Source organism: Rhinoderma darwinii, chromosome 1, assembly GCF_050947455.1.
Source record: "Rhinoderma darwinii isolate aRhiDar2 chromosome 1, aRhiDar2.hap1, whole genome shotgun sequence".
NCBI lineage: Eukaryota > Metazoa > Chordata > Amphibia > Anura > Rhinodermatidae > Rhinoderma > Rhinoderma darwinii.
In genome coordinates, this window is record NC_134687.1 from 475,126,455 (window position 1) to 475,145,638 (window position 19,184).

The 19,184-nt window shown below is 40.0% G+C and overlaps 1 protein-coding gene across 1 annotated transcript in view; it reads right to left on the minus strand.

The window, feature by feature from the left end:
• Positions 1-19,184, minus strand: part of DNAH10 (dynein axonemal heavy chain 10) — a 198,176-nt gene that overhangs the window by 105,814 nt on the left and 73,178 nt on the right. Inside the window, exons 15-24 of the mRNA XM_075833733.1 lie at positions 17,760-17,929; positions 16,651-16,802; positions 16,037-16,198; positions 15,231-15,438; positions 13,649-13,805; positions 11,741-12,217; positions 10,689-10,847; positions 8,988-9,104; positions 6,644-6,746; positions 3,584-3,762 (exon numbers count right to left, since the gene is read on the minus strand). Coding sequence (XP_075689848.1) covers positions 3,584-3,762; positions 6,644-6,746; positions 8,988-9,104; positions 10,689-10,847; positions 11,741-12,217; positions 13,649-13,805; positions 15,231-15,438; positions 16,037-16,198; positions 16,651-16,802; positions 17,760-17,929 — 1,884 coding nt within the window. The remainder of the gene's footprint in view (positions 1-3,583; positions 3,763-6,643; positions 6,747-8,987; positions 9,105-10,688; positions 10,848-11,740; positions 12,218-13,648; positions 13,806-15,230; positions 15,439-16,036; positions 16,199-16,650; positions 16,803-17,759; positions 17,930-19,184) is intronic.

The window sequence follows — 19,184 nt, forward strand, 5'->3', positions numbered from 1 at the left end:
ATAAAATGAGGGTCTAATATTTGTGCATATTCTTTATAATTATTATTCGTAAATCCATCAGGGCCCGGGGACTTGAAAAGTTTAAGAGAGGCGATTGCTTTAAAGTGTAGCTAAACGTTCGACAAACTTCTGACATGTCATAGTGACATGTCAGAAGTTTGGATTGATTGGGGTCCGAGCACTGAGACCCCCACCAATTGCTAGAACTAAGCAGCTGAAGCACTCGTGTGAACGCTCAGCTGCTTCGTTTCTGTTCGGCTTTTTCCGGAAAGGGCTCAAAAGTCTATGAGCCCGTACACCAATACATTTATTTCCGGAAAAATCCCAATAGACACTAATAAGGAAGGATGAACAATTATTTAATTTTCATATTATTCTATGTGTAATATCTTTTTATGCCTAAGTGTCAGGACAATGTTTATCTCACATTACGTGACTTGTGTAATATTTCTCTGCTTAGCTTATCTTGGGTGGTCAGACATCTTAGACTGACCCTGCCTTTTATCTGTACATTTCAGCAAACAGCTTGACCACCTCTTGCTGAGTAATTGTGGTTTTGTCCTATATATAGGTGTTACGCTTGCCAGTAAAATCAGAGAGATATTCTGACAGACAATCATGACTGCTGTGCCTGATTTGATGTACAGAGGGCCCGTATATACTCCTCAAAGCCGACATTAATTTGAACACCACTCAACAAAGAAGGGAAGTCCATTTTGCTTCTGACAAACACAGTCTACCTGAAGGGGGCTTCCATGACAACACGAAGCGGCTGAGCGCTCACACGAGTGCTTCTACTGCTTCGTTCTAGCGATTGGTAGGGGTCTCCGTGCTCGGACCCCCACCAATCCAAATTTCTGACATGTCACTATGACATGTCAGAACTTTGTCGAACGTTTAGCTACACTTTAAGTATCTCACATTCAGTAAATGGAGCCGATAGAGCCTGAAGTTGAGACTGAGAGACTTGTGGCAACGAGAATAATTGGAGAAAATCAGCAATATCAGACTTCGAAGGTTGATAAGTATAACTATCTAAATGTAGGTTATATAGGTCACTATAACAGGTTTGGAACTTTTTGGCTATCAGTCTAGGATCTATTATATTATTACCCTGTTCGTCCAGAAGAAAGGCGATACGAGAATGAGGCAGGGTCTGTTTAATTCAAACGTAAGCACCGTAATTCGGCGAGGGTGTGGATTTATTTTTCAAATCTATTACTGATATCTGCTTAGTTAGGGCAAAAATTTATTTTTCCCATTTTCTTTTGGCCTCGGTACAAGCCTTAATCAACACCCCTCCAATAAATGCTTTATGAGCATTCCACAAGATATAGGACCCACATTAGTGGAGAAATAAGGAGTCAGTTCTTCTAACAAGGCCGTATTATGATCAGAGCGATGGAGTATGTAATCGTTTAGACGTCATTGTGAAGGGTGAGAGGAAGAGATTTTCTCGTCTAGGGAAAGCGAAATGGGTGCGTGACCAAGTTATTTGTCCAATTACAGTGGGTTGGGACTGTAGGAGTACCCTATTATTTACCAGGAATAAGTCTATCCTAGAATAAGAAACATGAGGGGGAGAAAGCAAAAGGGGAAGACTGTCGATTTCTAGTGGAGTCTATAGCCATGTCAATAGTCATATTAAAGTCGCCACCTATAACTAACAGACCTTAGGTCTTAATTTTCGGCAATAGGGAATTCAGATAATGATTTTGACGTTTGTTGGGAAAATACACATTGTATATAGTGTACAATATGCTATTAATTTCGCACACAGACCTAAGTATCTCTCTTGGGGATCACTGATGAGATTTAAAAGCGAGAGCTACCATATTTTTGACAGCGATCATAACGCCTTTACAATTAGCCGGACAAGAGGAGGTAAAAATACGTGAAAAATATTTGTTGGAGAATTTAGGAGTTTTATCCACATGAAAATGTGTTTCTTGTACCAATAAAATGTCACATTTTAAAGCCTTACCCTCACGCCACAATAGGCTTCGTTAAAAGGGGCTATTGAGTCCCCTCACATTAAATGAAGAAAAGCCTAATACCATACTTAGGAGTCAGAGAACAGATGGCAATAAGCGTGTGGAGTGCCAGCAGGTCAATAACAGTACAATAACAAGATCCATCAGTCTAGACAAAGCATTTGTAGGTAACTTATCCTGAAAAATGAACTGCATAGTAGCCATATCGCAGAGCCAACAGTGTAGAAAATAAGAGAACATAGTGAACCAGAAAGCAAAAAACTGAGAACAGACATGGTGCGATTCACATACTGAATTCTCCGGGGGGAGAGAGAACAAACACATTATAGAGTTGCTCAGAAGTAGTATAAGATTTAAGCTAACCTAATAAAGGATACTAGAACCTGAAGAAATTCAGTCAAGAAGCAACGTTTGCTAGGGACAATCAGGTAGCGTGGTTGCAGGAGCCCACGGTCTTCCAATCGGGAGCAAGTGAGGAGGGTGCCCGAGCTTTCCCAGGATTATGGGAAGCTCCAGGAGTGGGAATGTTCCACTTTCGTAACCTCCATAATCCTTCCTCCACAGAGGCAGTAATGGCGAGTGTTCCGTTATGGGTTATCACCAATTTTGTGTTATATCAAGTCCAGAGTCAGCGCAGCGGTCTACCAGGAAATTTTAGAGCACTTCATGCTTCCCTCTGCTGACAAGCTTTATGGAGATGCGGATTTCATTTTCCAGCAGGACTTGGCACCTGCCCACACTGCCAAAAGTACCAATACCTGGTTTAATAACCACAGTATCACTGTGCTAGATTGGCCAGCAAACTCGCCTGACCTAAACCCCATAGAGAATCTATTGTCAAGAGGAAGATGAGACACCAGACCAACAATGCAGAGGAGCTGAAGGCCACTATCAAAGCAACCTGGGCTTCCATAACACCTCAGCAGTGCCGCAGGCAGATCGCCTCCATGCCACGCCGCATAATATTCAAATTTTCTGAGATACTAAATTTTGGGTTTTCATTAACTGTTAGCCATAATCATCAACATTAAAAGAAAAAAATGCTGGGAATATATTCCTCTGTGTGTAATGTATCTAAAAAATATATGAGTTTCACTTTTTGAATTGAATTACTGAAATAAATTTACTTTCTGCTGGACAGCTCTACTACGCTTGACACTTCTCATTCACAAATAGTTTAAGCCAGTTGTGCGCCCTCTTGTGTCCAAAAGTTATTATGCTGGACAGCATCACCTTGCTGAATCAGGGTTAATTATCCCCTGTAGACAACGGGATATAAACCTCCTCCAGGTAGTTTGTTACTTAGAGAAAAAAAGCCATGAGGAAGGACGCGGTGAGCGTCTGAAACGCGTAGGCACCTATCTACCTATTTCCTAATACTACACTCGGGATTGATCTTGTTTTAACTATCCCAATAAAATTGGAACCATGTTCTATTTTAAATGATTGCGCTGGATCCTCTACTTTTGTTCCTGTCTTCAATACCGTGAGCCGTCACGGAGATGCAGGCGCAGAGCGCAGAAAACCTGCATCCAAGGTGAGCTGGAGGATCCCTCCCACAGTTCTTTTTGAGGTACTAATATACAAACCTTTTGTGCGCTGTAGATATCGTAAATTTGATGCAAACCCTTCATTTCTTTCTGTACTTGTAAGAGTTCAGGATACATAGTTATGGGAAGATCAAAAAGTTTTTCAGCATTAGCCAACTCCTGTCTGTTCTTTTCATACTTCACCAACTCTTTTTCATAAGCAGTGAGGATTTGTAAACCTGTAAGAAAAAAAGACAGATTTCAGTTTCAGATTTAAATTTCCAAATGTAGGGTATTAAAGTAGTGGTTATATTTTCTCCGGTACATTAAACCACCTTTGCTGAACTATAGTCGCAAACTATCAATGTAAAGAAATTCACTTAAAACATTATTCCTAATCAGGGTAACATTTTTCATAAGATTAGAGGAAACGTGATTTTCCTCAAATGATAAAAAGTTGAGGGACAGGCAGTAACATATTTTTGTGATTGGGTGTTGGTGTCAATCATTTGAAAAGTAGCCGCTATCTCCTTGATGTTCACCGCCAATAAATGATGACTATAATGTATAAGGCCCCATGCACACAACCGTAAAAATCTTCCGTAATTGCGGACCGTAGTTACGGTCCGCAATTACGGACTCATTCACTTCTATTGTCCACGGACACATTCCCATTTATTTACGGGAAGGTGTCCAGGCAATAGAAAGCCGCCGCAAAAGATAGGACATGTCCTATTCTTTGCTTTTCACGGACCGTGCTCCCATACTTTATATGGGAGCACGATCCTCAAATGCGGGTGGCTGTCCACGGCTGTCGGCGCAATCGCGGGCTGTGATTACGGGCACAGCCGTGTGCATGGGGCCTAAAGGTTTTAATGCTGCAAGCTAAATTCTCCTATGACTGCAATCGATGTGCAACTTTTTTTAAAGCTTCCCTTTGACTCCTTGAACTGCATAAGAATATTCATATCTTGCCATATTGACTACACTATTGCCATTTGTCTTCTCCTTTTTTATGTGTGCTACATGATTTAATTTGCACTTTTACATACATAATGTCTAACGGATATTGCTGTGTAACATGCTACATAACTTTACTTTCCATTCTACCTTATCTACATTAACCTTGTTCTATGTCACCTGTAACCTCTTTTGTATTTGGTATATTACACTGCATGTGTAGGGTTTATACATTTTTCTTTCTGTTATTTTTCTGTTGTGGTTATATTGTTATTTGAAAATGTGTATCTTCCTATATATACTGATGGAAAACTACTGTGTGTAATTCTTTATACACTCAAATAAAGTTTCTATTGAATTTTTAAAAGAAATGCAAGTTTTAAACAAAAAAATTACATTGGAATCAAAATCCTGTACATTGAAATCTACACTACCATTCAAAAGTTTAGGGTCACTTAGAAATTTCCTTATTTTTGCAAGAAAAGCACAGTTTTTTTCAATGAAGATAACATTAAATTAATCAGAAATACACTCTATACATTGTTAATGTGCTAAATGACTATTCTAGCTGCAAACGTCTGGTTTTTAATGCAATATCTACATAGGTGTATAGAGGCCCATTTCCAGCAACCATCACTCCAGTGTTCTAATGGTACATTGTGTTTGCTAACTGTGTTAGAAGGCTAATGGATGATTAGAAAACACTTGCAAACCCTTGTGTAATTATGTTAGCACCGCTGTAAACAGTTTTGCTGTTTAGAGGAGCTATAAAACTGACCTTCCCTTGAGTTAGTTGAGAATCTGGAGCATTACATTTGTGGCTTCGATTAAACTCTCAAAATGGCTAGAAAAAGAGAGCTTTCATGTGAAACTCGACAGTCTATTCTTGTTCTTAGAAATGAAGGCTATTCCATGCGAGAAATTGCCAAGAAACTGAAGATTTCCTACAACGGTGTGTACTACTCCCTTCAGAGGACAGCACAAACAGGCTCTAACCAGAGTAGAAAGAGAAGTGGGAGGCCCCGCTGCACAATTGAGCAACAAGACAAGTACATTAGATTCTCTAGTTTGAGAAATAGACGCCTCACAGGTCCTCAACTGGCAGCTTCATTAAATAGTACCCGCAAAACGCCAATGTCAACATCTACAGTGAAGAGGCGACTCAGGGATGCTGGCCTTCAGGGCAGAGTGGCAAAGAAAAAGCCATATCTGAGACTGGCTAATAAAAGCAAAAGATTAATATGGGCAAAAGCACACAGACATTGGACAGAGGAAGATTGGAAAAAAGTGTTATGTACAGACGAATCGAAGTTTGAGGTGTTTGGATCACGCAGAAGAACATTTGTGAGAGGCAGAACAACTGAAAAGATGCTGGAAGAGTGCCTGACGCCATCTGTCAAGCATGGTGCAGGTAATGTGATCGTCTGGGGTTGCTTTGGTGCTGGTAAAGTGGGAGATTTGTACAAGGTAAAAGGGATTTTGAATAAGGAAGGCTATCACTCCATTTTGCAACGCCATGCCATACCCTGTGGACAGCGCTTGATTGGAGCCAATTTCATCCTACAACAGGACAATGACCCAAAGCACACCTCCAAATTATGCAAGAACTATTTAGGGAAGAAGCAGGCAGCTGGTATTCTATCTGTAATGGAGTGGCCAGCGCAGTCACCAGATCTCAACCCCATAGAGCTGTTGTGGGAGCAGCTTGACCGTATGGTACGCAAGAAGTGCCCATCAAGCCAATCCAACTTGTGGGAGGGGCTTCTGGAAGCATGGGGTGAAATTTCTCCCGATTACCTCAGCAAATTAACAGCTAGAATGCCAAAGGTCTGCAATGCTGTAATTGCTGCAAATGGAGCATTCTTTGACGAAAGAAAAGTTTGAAGGAGAAAATTATTATTTGAAATAAAAATCATTATTTCTAACCTTGTCAATGTCTTGACTATATTTCCTAGTCATTTTGCAACTCATTTGATAAATATAAGTGTGAGTTTTCATGGAAAACACAAAATTGTCTGGGTGGCCCCAAACTTTTGAACGGTAGTGTATATAATAGTGCCAACTCCAGTTCTCTCAAGGCATGAAAATTGTTACACGACTACCATGTAATATCTGTAATTAACTTCAAATAACACATTTTGGGCACTTTATTATAAGTACCCTTTTCAAGGTCATCTCCAACAGCTCCAGGTCCTTCAGAACGGAATAATTCTGCAAACTGTGCCACCTCTTTCTTATAGTCTTCAATTTGATCTTTTGTAATCTATTAAAAAAGAATAGCATTTTGAAAGTACAGGGGCATATGCAGGACTTTGTGTCGAATGGGAAGTTCACAGACACATAAACGTCTGCACGCACACACACGTAAGTGCACTTGCTGACCACATTGAGTACCCCCATAACATTGTCAGCGTCTCCATAATATTGCCATGCAATGTCAGTGTACTAATTACAGACCTGCATAAAAATACCTGTCCTCATAACAGTGCCAGTCAATATACCACAACAACTCTATCCACAGTGCTCACATTTCAGTCCCATCTAAAGTACCCCATAACACAGTCAGCCAGTTAGTTCATAGCATCGACAGAAACAGACCCCCCATACATCTGCAGCCAAAATGCTGCAATATAGTGACAGACACAGAGCCCCCATATAGTGCCAACCACTGAGTCCCTATACTGCACAAAGCCCTATACAATGACAGTCACAGGTAAAGCCACAGGGCCAGGCACAAAACCCCCATTGTCAGCCACAGTGCCCCTCAACAGCCAATTAACCCTTCATGCTCCCATGCAGCTCTCCTCAAATACACAGGATCCAATCAGACCACTCACATACAACATCCCCTTCACTGCTGCATGGCAGACCTAACTGATAAGTCCACAGGGACAGGAGCATTGTGTCCCGTAACACCAGCACAGTGAGGAATCTGGTACTGCGTAACAATCTCTAAGGCTGTGTTCACATCAGCGTTGCTTTCCATTGAGGGGTTCCGTCTGAGCTTTCAGTTGGGGGAACCCCTCAACGGAAAGGGAACCTTAGGGAACGTTCAGATGTGGCAGAAATGCTGTGGAATTCCGCTGCGGACAGTTTGTCCATTAGTTTCAACACCTTTTTAGTTAACTTCGTGCAGACGTTGCAGAAAACTCAGCTGCGGAACATAGGCTGCGGTGCGGAATTTTCAGACCGCAGCATGCACTGTCTGTTGCGGACTTGTTGTGGAATTTCCCCATTGACTTCAATGGAGTTTCAAAATGACGCAATGAAATCCGCAGATGTAATGTGTGTTGCGGATTTGCTGTGTGTTGAGTTGCGGATTTCTTTCAGGAACAGGATATTTCATCATTCTGATGAGGAAGAGAAAACCTAAATTTTCGCCTTCCAGGCTTATTACATGAACACAGAGCTATTACCATGGCCAGATATAGGCGAATGGATATGGAAGTTTTATTAACCTTGTAAGTAGCTTTTCATGTTTATGTCATGTTTTCACTAGTTTACTTGTTTGTATGATGTCTGAATAGCAGCATCTGCAGTATGTAAACATTATAACAAAGATAAACATATAACATATATAACGTTATTCATACATGCAAATCAAACTTCAAAATGCACTGTCTATTTGTTTTTCAGGTACACTACCGTCCCGAATTGTGGGACACCTCCAGTGCAGGGTATAGTGAGCGCAACACACAGGATCAAGGCTGGACTTATGTGTGTCATGGTCTATAACCAGACTGGGATGGAATGTTTGAAAGAGAGCAGGGTGTGATCCGAACCTGAATCCGCAACGACAAATACGCAGCATTTTACCTAACATTTTAGCCAAATCCGCAGCATTTTACCTAACATTTTAGCCAAATCCGCAACGGAATCCGCAACACGGATTATGTGCGGCATTGATGCGGACAGTGTCTGCAGCAATTCCGCCACGTCTGAACATGCCCTTAGCTTCTGTTTGCATCACCATTGATCTCAATGCTGACGGATACTTTGCTAATGGTTTCCGACTTCGCAATTGATTCCGTCAAAAAAATGGAACCCTTTCACAACAGTGTAAAACGGAAACCATTAGCAAAATATTCGTCAGCATTGAGATCAATTGTGATGCAAACGGAAACTAAGGTTTCCGTTTGCCTTTCCATTGAGGGGTTCCCCCGACGGAAAGCTCAGAGGAAACCCCACAACGGAAAGCAACGCTGATATGAACAGGCCCTAAACCACTTGTCATATTTGAAGTGGGGGGGGGGGGGTAAGACTAAGAGAAAATATTTGTGTTTGGATGTAAAAGAAAAAATATAAATTTAGTCTCCAATTAAAGTTATTGATTATTTAAATGTAATTAATTGTTTAATTTTTACATGCATTATAACTTATATTTGTCTGTATATGACTATCATGCATAGCAGTGGGGATGTACTTAGCAATATAATATGTTATGGTGCATACTTATATTTTCATTGCTGCATAGTAACAGAGATGGGCCAAGCTATATAATTACCTGGGTAAATTTCCTTTTCACTTTTCCAAGGCTGCGATCCATCTGTTTTGATTCCAAGAACAGATCTTCCCAGATATGTGTTATTTTCTCTGACAAAACTTTCTCTTCTTCATCAAACTAGAGATAAAATAAACATAGTATCGAACAAACACATATTAAAAAAAATGCAATATATTTTTAGCGTATTGCATGAATCACAAAAACAATGCCATGCAACACAGTCCAAGAAGCTAAAAGTATAGTATGTGCATACTCAAATCAAGAAAGCATAAGACATAATCGCGGAATTTTCTTGATTTACAACTCAAAATAACAGAAAGACCAGATCGAAGTACACATGGCAAAAATGTATTAGGGCTCGTCCACACGCTGCGGAATTGACACGTTTTTTCCGTCCGGAATTTTGGATGGAAAAAACGCAGCAGAATACAGTAGCAGCAAAGTGGATGAGATTTAACAAATCTCATCCACGTGCTGCGCAAAAATTCAGAGCAGAAACTCACCTGTGGTGCGTATTCTTCGGACTGCAGCATGTCAATTCCTGCTGCGGAATTTGGACAGAATTGCTGCTTTTTTCAGAGGAGAGGTCACCATCTCCTAACATTGCGAAAAATGCAGCAATTTACGCACCATTTTCTGCCGTAAAAAACGTAAGAAATGGTGCATTTTTGCCACAGCAAATTTTCTGCCGCAATTCCGTTGTGTATGGACACGCCCTTAGGGTATGTTCACATGGCAGCGTCCGTAACGGCTGAAATTACGGGGCTGTTTTCAGGAGAAAACAGCCCCGTCATTTCAGCCGTAACGGCATGTGCAGGCGCTTGAACGCCGCGTCAATTACGGACGTAACTGGAGCTGGTATTCCATGGAGTCCATGGAAAACGGCTCCATTTACGTCTAAAGAAGTGACATGACACTTCTTTGGCGCGGGCGTCTATTTACGCGCCGTCTTTTGACAGCGACGCGTAAATATACGTCTCGTGTGAACAGACAAACGTCAGCCCATTGCTTTCAATGGGCAGATGTTTGTCAATGCTTTCAAGCCGTAATTTCGGACGTAATTCGGGGGTTAAAACAGTGCTAGGAATACATTTTTATCAACAATGAAAGTCTGTTGCATGACCCCAAAACCATCAATACAATTAGAAAATAAATTTTTACGTGCTCCTCTTAATAAATTAGGCACATTTTACTCCTGTACTCTTTATATTAAGACTGGAATGAAACGCCAGTCTTCATAAATTCCACCCAATAAGTACAGCATGGCCTGCCCTGGTGCGGTGACTCCAAATAAGGTGCAGCAAATATAATGATCAAATGGATTTCTTTATTTGAAGCCAACCGTACAAAGTACTAATACTAGCAGCACCGAATAGTAATAGTAGTACCTATACAAAGCAATGAAGTTTACATATTTGAGGTTAAGATATTATTTGAACACACTGTAGATAGATAGATAGATAGATAGATAGATAGATAGATAGATAGATAGATAGATAGATAGATAGATAGATAGATAGATAGATAGATAGGAGTGTTAATATGTTTCTTTTTTTCATGTATTAGTTTATGTACATTAATAACAACTATGGTTCAAATGTATTTATTTTTATTTCTAAAGGACAATATTGCACATGGTACATTACAGTCAGCATAAGTCTACTTAACTGAATGGATGTCATATTCCTGCATCCTACCCACCTCAATATTATACATTGTCAGGGTCCTATATCTTTCTTGCATATCTCGATAGCGCATTTCCACTACTAGAGACATATCTCTAATGTCTGCAATTGTAGCAAGAACAAATTTAAGATCTTCAAGCGTGTCTGGTGTTCTCATTAGATTTATCGACAGTCTCTACAACACAAAGAAAAACATTAAAAGGTTATGCTGTATATAATGGACTGCTATTTGGTATGCAGTAGTTCTGTATTTGCTAGGCCATGACTGAATAAGTTTGAACCATTGGTAGCAACATGAACTGTAGCCAGTGGGTGACTACCCCTGGATCACTATGCTGCTACGGAGATCGAGTGTAGTCAGACACACATATTTACGCCCTCTTTATCAGAACAAGATGGCCACCAGTTTCCATAAAGTAACATAGTAACAGTTAATAAGGCAAGAAAAAAAATCCACCAAGAATTAACTTTTGTCTTAAAGTCTGAAGCAGGACATATAATTGTCATCGTATCTCTTGTTCGGCTGACGGCTATTTCTCCTAACTCCACCAGAAAAATGCACACTTGGCTCGGCTGAGTACGCCTGTTTATTTCAATGTGAAGAGGGGAACACGCCGCTGACAGACCCCTCTGGCATCAGCTCATCTTTTGCAAGGATCAGGAATGTTGAAATCCAACATGCCGATCCCTCTTACCCTGACATACTTTTCGGAGAGAGTCGGGAGGCCCACATACACATAAACTAATTGGGAAATGGTGCTGAAATCAGTGGCTTTAGCCAATGTTTATCTTATGTGTATGGCCAGCTTAAATCCAAAGGTGACCAGCAAGATAGTTTGGACATAAATTGGTAATTTTGGGCGAATATGAGAAGAAAAAAAAAGCCAAGTTTTACATAAAACCATGTATAAGTAAGAAGCTATATAACTTAAATCTATTCCGATTCTTTTTTTATAATCAGTGTTTACTTCATATTTATAGTTAACCTAGTAAATGATCATTATAGATAGAATGGTAGACTATTACATCTTATAAAGACTTATAAATGAAAAATAAATATGAACATACATCCAACTCATCTCGTAGACTGTAGAGCTGTTCACGGGCAGACTCATTTAGAAGGTGTCCAAGGGAGTTTACCCATGCTCTAGCATTTTCCTGCACAGTGTAGGCCAGCGGCCCCAGATACAGTCTAATACATTGTTCATCTTTACTCAAAGGTTGTTGTGTAACCTCCTGAGCTAGACGACTATAAAACTGCAACTTCTCATCATATGTGACGCAGGATGGCTTCCTAGCAGCAAACCGCTCTAGTACAATGGCTTTATCCAGCTTCCATAAAGGCCGATACCTCTTCCACCTGTTCAGGTACTTTGTGAGTGATGTGAGAAGCTTGTGCATGTTCTGGTTGATAATAAGAGCTTGTTCTGTGATCTGAGGACTCTGGTAAATGTCATTGTAGAAACTGTAGATAATCGGTTCATCATCCTCAGATTTTTGAGGAGGACAGAGAATGCAAGTCCCATGCATCCAGCGTACAAAACTCTGAGAGCAGAAATAATGGGTTTTAGAAAAAGACATGTCCTGAACTATCACATAATTCACACAAAATAAGTAAATTACTATATAAGGCTCTGTTCACATGTGGGCAGATTCCGTCACATATCATCGGAAATATAGCACTGCATGCAGCGGAAATCTAGACACAAATGTGAAAAAAGCCAAAAACATAACTGATACTGAGGGTCCAGCAAAATGAATGACTGATAAATACAGCCTTGTGTATGATAACTAGTGCAGAAAAGAACTGGAGGATCTGCTCACAGCAGCCAATCAGATTTCAGCTTTTATATTTTCAAAGCAGTCTAAATGAAAGCAGTGATCAAATTAATGGCTATGAGTAACACTTTACGTTCTTGTCTGTACTAGTTTTCATACATGAGACCCGTTGTTGGTTCACGAAGATTTGTAGTATAGCATAAACAGAACGTAAACCCCCCATAACACTACTTATACAAATTTGTGTCCTGTTCTAAATAAGAATATTTGTGTCCTGTTCTAAATAAGAGTGAGAAGGGTCATTGAGCTCAAAAGGGCACAGTAATGTCTCATCTGAGACATTACTCATGTAATAGAGCCAGCAGTGAGCAGCGCATCACTAACAATTTATGGGAGTTCAGTAGCAGCATAAGGGAAGACGATACTTGTTAAAAAGATAGCTTTGTTACAGGGGCACAGTGCCTGGTTGTGTTATGGGTGCATAATACTGACTGTGATCGGTTGTTATTTGTTGTTGACACTTGAGACTAGCTTTGCTATGGAGCACTGCTATTGGCTCTTTCATGGGACCACTGTGGCTTGCTCTATAATGGGGAAACTGTAATTGCCACGTTACCTCCATAACAAAGCCAGTAGCTACTATGGGAACACAGTGACTGGCTCTACATTTGGGTCAGTACTTGTATGAATGTTAGACCCACTAACTGACTCCTATAGAACCATCTTTTGTTGGGAGGGCATAGCTGTAACTTGTTGGTTTTTAATATAGGAAGGCTAAAGAAGTTAAAGTTGCAGTAGGGTACAGAAAACTCAAAATGAAATACTGATAGGTTTGACATTATAATCAGTGTTCAATGTTTTTGTCTAATTCTCTGTTAATTCTTTCTGCCACGGAAAAGTTAATTACGTCTACGTAATGTCAATTTTGTCTGGAAATTAAATGAAAGGGTGGTCTCTAACTGCACAACTCGGTATGTTCACATGAAGCAAATTTGTTGCAGAAATTTCTGTGACTGTCTCATTCATGTTAACGAGGTTTGCAGAAATCCACACACTTCATGCAGAAACGGCCCTTCAGATTCTTGGAACTTATTTTCAGGTGCAGCAATTGCTGGCTTCTTTTTTCCTTTCCACATAAAACACTAGTACACATTTGTTTTACATTTATATATTGTTTTAACCATATTATATTGTTACCTTTGTGGTTTCAAGACACCCCTTGTAGCACTGCACGATCAGTTTAAAAATTTCATTGAAGTTAGGATGAAGAATAATTTCTGGAGCAGACAGAATGGTTTCAACTTGAAAGAGAGGAACATTTGCAATAATAGCCGCGTTAAAAGCCTGGAAATTCCTGTAAGAAACAGAATTTTAGTTTCCTAAAAGAACCATAACAGTTGTACAGTACATTCATCACTTTGTACCCCAAGCTAAAACTGACAAATCATAGAGTTATCCATCACTCATGAAATGTAATATGAGCAATATACAAATTCCAAAAACATAATTCTTAAGGGCTAGGCAATGTTTAAGCAAACATCCCCCATAATAATGCAGGCAACTCCATAAATTAATGAACTATAATGCAGAAATAGAGCATATTGCCATTTGTATATAAGAATATAGCTAATTTATTTAACAAGTAAGACAGACAATGCTAAAAAACATGAATGGACAAGACTCTAGTGAAAATATATGGTACATTGGTGCGAGACCACAAATGATGGATGATATGTACAAATTAGAAGGCTGTTGAAAGTTCACACAGAATATACGATAGACCCCAAATGGTTCTAAATTTTAATCAATTCTAATCCCACATAAATAACTCTAAGGCCTCATACACACGACCGTGTTTTTGCGGCCGCAATTCCCCCGAAAATCCACGGGAGAATTGCGGCCCCATTCTTTTCTATGGGGCCGTGCACACGACCGTAGTTTTTGCGGGAGCCCGGACCGCAGAAAGAACGGGCATGTCTTATTACGGCCCGGTTCTGCGGTTCGGGCTCATTGAAAACAATGGCCGCGGCCTAAGGCCTCATGCACACGACCTTGTTTTTGCGGCCGCAATTCCCCCGAAAATCCACGGGAGAATTGCGGCCCCATTCTTTTCTATGGGGTCGTGCACACGACCGTAGTTTTTACGGTCCGTGCACGGCCCGGGAACCCGGGCTCATTGAAAATAATGGCCGCGGCCATGTGCACAGCCCGCGATTTGCGGGCGGCTCACGGCTGACACTCCGTGGCCGGCCGACCCGAAAATCACGGCTGTGCACATGGCTACGGTCGCGTGCATGAGGCCTAATAGTAGAGAGGGAGAAGAAAAAGTGCCAGTGCCAGTGCCAAAAAGTATGCTTCAGTGAACAGCCATACCCATTACAGCAGATGGAAAGAAAAGACTTGCTCGACCACAAAGACCCCAACGCGCATTTCGCTATAATATGCTTCCTCAGGGATTAGAACTTATTCAAACTTAGACCCATTTGGGGTCTATCGTATATTCTGTGTGAACTTACAACAGCCCTCTAATTTGTACATATCATCCAGCATTTTTGGTCTCGCTCCAATGTACCATATATTTTCACTAGAGTCTTGTCTATTCATGTTTTTTAGCATTGTCTATGTTACTTGTTAAATAAATTTGCTCTATTCTTATATACAAATGACTATATGCTCTGTTTCTTCGGTATAGTTCACTCATGAAACGTAGCAGCTTTCTTCCAGTGTGAAAATACATGAAATGATCTACCGAAACAAAGCGATCAAAAGTTTTACTTACTTTATGACCATCTTTGTCAAGGTTGTGTAAACTTTGTTTTCCCAGAATGCATAATATTGAGTCATTTGAGGATTTTTGCCCGTGTTTGTGTTTACCACTAGGCCTTCTATTTTTGTTAAAATAGACCCGATGGCAGCATACTTTCTTGTCATAATTTCAGCGTCTTTTGACCGTTCATTTTCAGTGTATTCAAAGAATTCCTTGACACCTACCAAAGTAAAAATGACAACAATACAGTTATAGAAAGTGGGGGGAGAGCTATTAAACTAGTGGAAAGGAAAATTTGAATGCCACTACTGCAGCTTTAAATCTGCTGAGCTATTTGTACTAAACTGGTTACTTTTTTTGTTGTTGTTGCACATGTTGGGGCTACACGATGACATAAAATCGTGTTATTTTGCGATAAGTCGCGATGCAACTCCAATTATTCCGTATGTGGTAAAAAGTTTAAAGCAGCCTTGCAACATTTACAAAATGTCAACAGGTGTTAATTTTATTGTGTCTGGTGTGTGACTTTATTTTGCCGTGTAACCAGAGCTTAGAGGATCCAGTGTTAGTCAATTACAGTTATATGTATCAGGAGTTATGCATTATCTGACCCGTGGACAGCATAAAAAACGCCTGTTTGTGTGGGTACATGGGTTTATTTATAAATCTGTGGACAACAAAAATTATGCAAATAATAAAATGTCACATGAATATTTAACAAAACTGGGAAACTAAAGATATGAGCCCGATACCTTCAAGAAATTATCAGCGCAGAAGTGCATTTGTTTGCTTTTTTTAAATTTTTCAGGTTAACATACCTGGAAGATCTGTTGAGTTTTTATTGAGAAATTTAAAAAGGTTTGCAGATTCGATAGCCGACAGCTTATTGTCAATGTCGTTGGCATTCTTCTGAACTTTATGTACCAAAGACTCTAACTTTGAGACCGCCTGACTGCAGCGGTTAATGTAGTCACCAATACCTAGCAATAGAAAATGTCAATATTTTTCTTTTAAGTTATAAGGAAAAAAATGCTGCTGTTTTATTCACATACACTGTTTACTTCCAAGTAGCTCGCCTTGCAGGGAAGCAGCTGCCCAGGGTCAAGCCTAAATACTGAGCAGACACTCAACCAGCCCAGTTCAGAAATCACGGAGACAGAAAATGTCAATGTATATAATGGTTGTCTATTGTGAACAGTGGACAATTAGAAGATACCGTCTCATGTTCTCCGACTGTACAAAGCCAAAACAAACAGATACAAAAGCAAAACTTAAACCCACACACTACAGAAAACAATCAGAAGATAATATGATTAGATCGTTTCTTTACTTTCAGCCTTTCTAATAAACAAAAAAATTGCAAATATTAGTTTAGCCTCCCCAAAAATAATGTAGACCAGAGTGCAAGAAAATTGTGTCCAAATTGTGTTACCTAATGAGTTCCAATTCAATCTTCTGTATCCAGATCTAAATACTTTCAAAAGTTCTCGGACGTGATTATCAAGAAGTTGGATTTCAGCTTCATTTAGTGCCTTCATTAGTTTCTCATAAGAAGCAAGAATTTGTTTCATGTCATCAATGTACCTGTAAAAGTGTTAGCATTGCTATGATGACCCAAGTATAAATGTTTAAATAAGTAAGAAACTAAAGCCCTAGATGGTTCATGGGAAACATGGTTTTAAGTATTGTCAATGTTCTAAGTAAGACATAAAAAACTATAAACCTTAACACTGGAAAGAGAACTCTAAAGGTATGTTTACACATGGCAGATTTGTTACAGAAATTGGGTTCTCTACATCTGAATGTGGTTGCCCCTGCAGCACGTGCATGGATTACTGCAAGCCCCATTCAGATTAATAAGACAGTCGCATACATGACTGCAACAAATCTGTCGTGTGTGAAAAACCCTAAATAAAGAAGGTATTTATTAGAGTATAGGAGTCATCATAATTCTGACAAATTATTTATCACATATTCATCAACTTCTGAAAAGTTACATAAATTTACATTTATGTAAAATGGTGGATATCTTTGTAAATACGGTGCTTTACTAATATCGTACTAGTTTTGAGTTATAATATATTTCTCTCTCCACTCATGTCAAAAGCTAAATGCTAAATATCCCGTACCCAACAAATTTTTCATCATTGACTTTAGTGGTAAAGAATGTGGTGGTATACGAACATGTAACTTTCTTGGGTTCCTCATTTCTGAGACTGGTGAGATCGGGTACTTGGACAGGGGTGTGGGATTGGTCTAATCCAGTGATCTCTAACTTGCAGCTCTCCAGCTGCTGTAAAGCTACAACTACCAGCATGTCCTCACAAGCTGTTGGGAGTTGTCTTGCGACAGCTGCAGAGCGTATTGCTGAGCAGGATTGCAATGGCTGGGTGGCATACCTTGCTCCATGCATTACAAAATACTCACTTATGGTAAACATAAGTGTGTTTTAAGTCAGAGAATTACTATTTAAGTCAGGTACCAATCCATACAAAACATTAAGAACTGTGAAATGGCAATGCTGCCGTAAAGTTAAACCACCTTAAGAATTTGTCTTCTTGCAGGGCTACATTTCTCGGCAATTCACCAACAGAAAAGCCCAACTGTTCCATGTGTTTGGTTTCTGTAATGATTTCTTGCAGTTCTGGAGCAAAGTTCACAGCGTAGTGCACATTCTTATAATTGGTGTCAGCCTTTAGTTGGTCCACATCCTGCAAAAATATATGAGTAAATCAGAAGTCACCATTCTACTAAGAGAAACACAATATGAAGAAACAAATGATTGGTGGTGGGTGTATATACTATTAACAGAATCACAGGACTCAGCATGGGCATTCTGACCGGTCTTTGGTTATGCAGCCCCAAACACAGCAAACTGCAATGCACTGTATGTCCTAACACCTTTTTATCATAGCCAGCATTAACTTTTTCAGCAATATGCGGTACAGAAATTTTTCTGTGGGATCGGACCAGACCGGATAGCCTTCCCTCCCTATGCCCATCCATAATAATGTTATTCACTTCACCTGTCAGTGGTTTAAGTATTATGACTAATCTGTGTATATAATACATTTGGCACAACTGACAGCGTACTATACACACTTTTCTCCTTATGCCACGTCATAGGTTTTGTTCACTTTGAGACAAAAGATGGCACTATAATAACTAATTGCCGTTAGGCAAAAAAGCCCTGTTTTCCAACTGCCATGAAAGATAATAAATAAATAAAGTAAATTCTTTAATGTGCTATATATAGCAATAGGACAGACCACATGAAAGTTAAAAATATCACTGCTTGATTGCCGGGTAAACGTATGCAAGACTGCTGTCCATGCACTAGTGTGATACACCTATGAACCAACGTGCCACGACCGCTGACTTAGCCGTCAGTGGTTATAGTGTGTAATTTAGTTTAACCAGCAAGCAGGAATTAAAAATTGAAGAGCCCCCCCGACATGTTTCGTTACTGCTGTAACGTCCTCAGGGGAAATGGGGCTAATGGCGACGCGCCGGGAAATCCTCCCCTCTTGTAAAGTCCGTCTATGACGTAAACCAAAGTACGTCAGTATACACTCCCAATCACCGAGAGCGAAAGAGTACCAGCCTCCACAGCTGATCCGTGGGCCAATAGGAGGCCATTCATGGAACCAATCAGCCATGGGGAGGTGCGCAGGCGCACACTTGCCGATCGGAAACATAGTCCAAAAGAAGTCCTATAGTGATAGACTGATTATACAGCGTTTATGCTGGTACAATAGAGGACCACGCATGCGCAGTGATACAAAATCACAACTTAGAGAAAAATAAGATAAGATTACAGTGTAAGTGGAAAGTATAAAGTAGGCAGTGACGCCTGTGTATACATAGATGGATAGGACTTCATTTCGCTAAAACGAAGGAAACGGAGCACCGTTGGTAAATGATATAAAGAACCTAATCATACAGTAGGACCTATACGTTTATCCA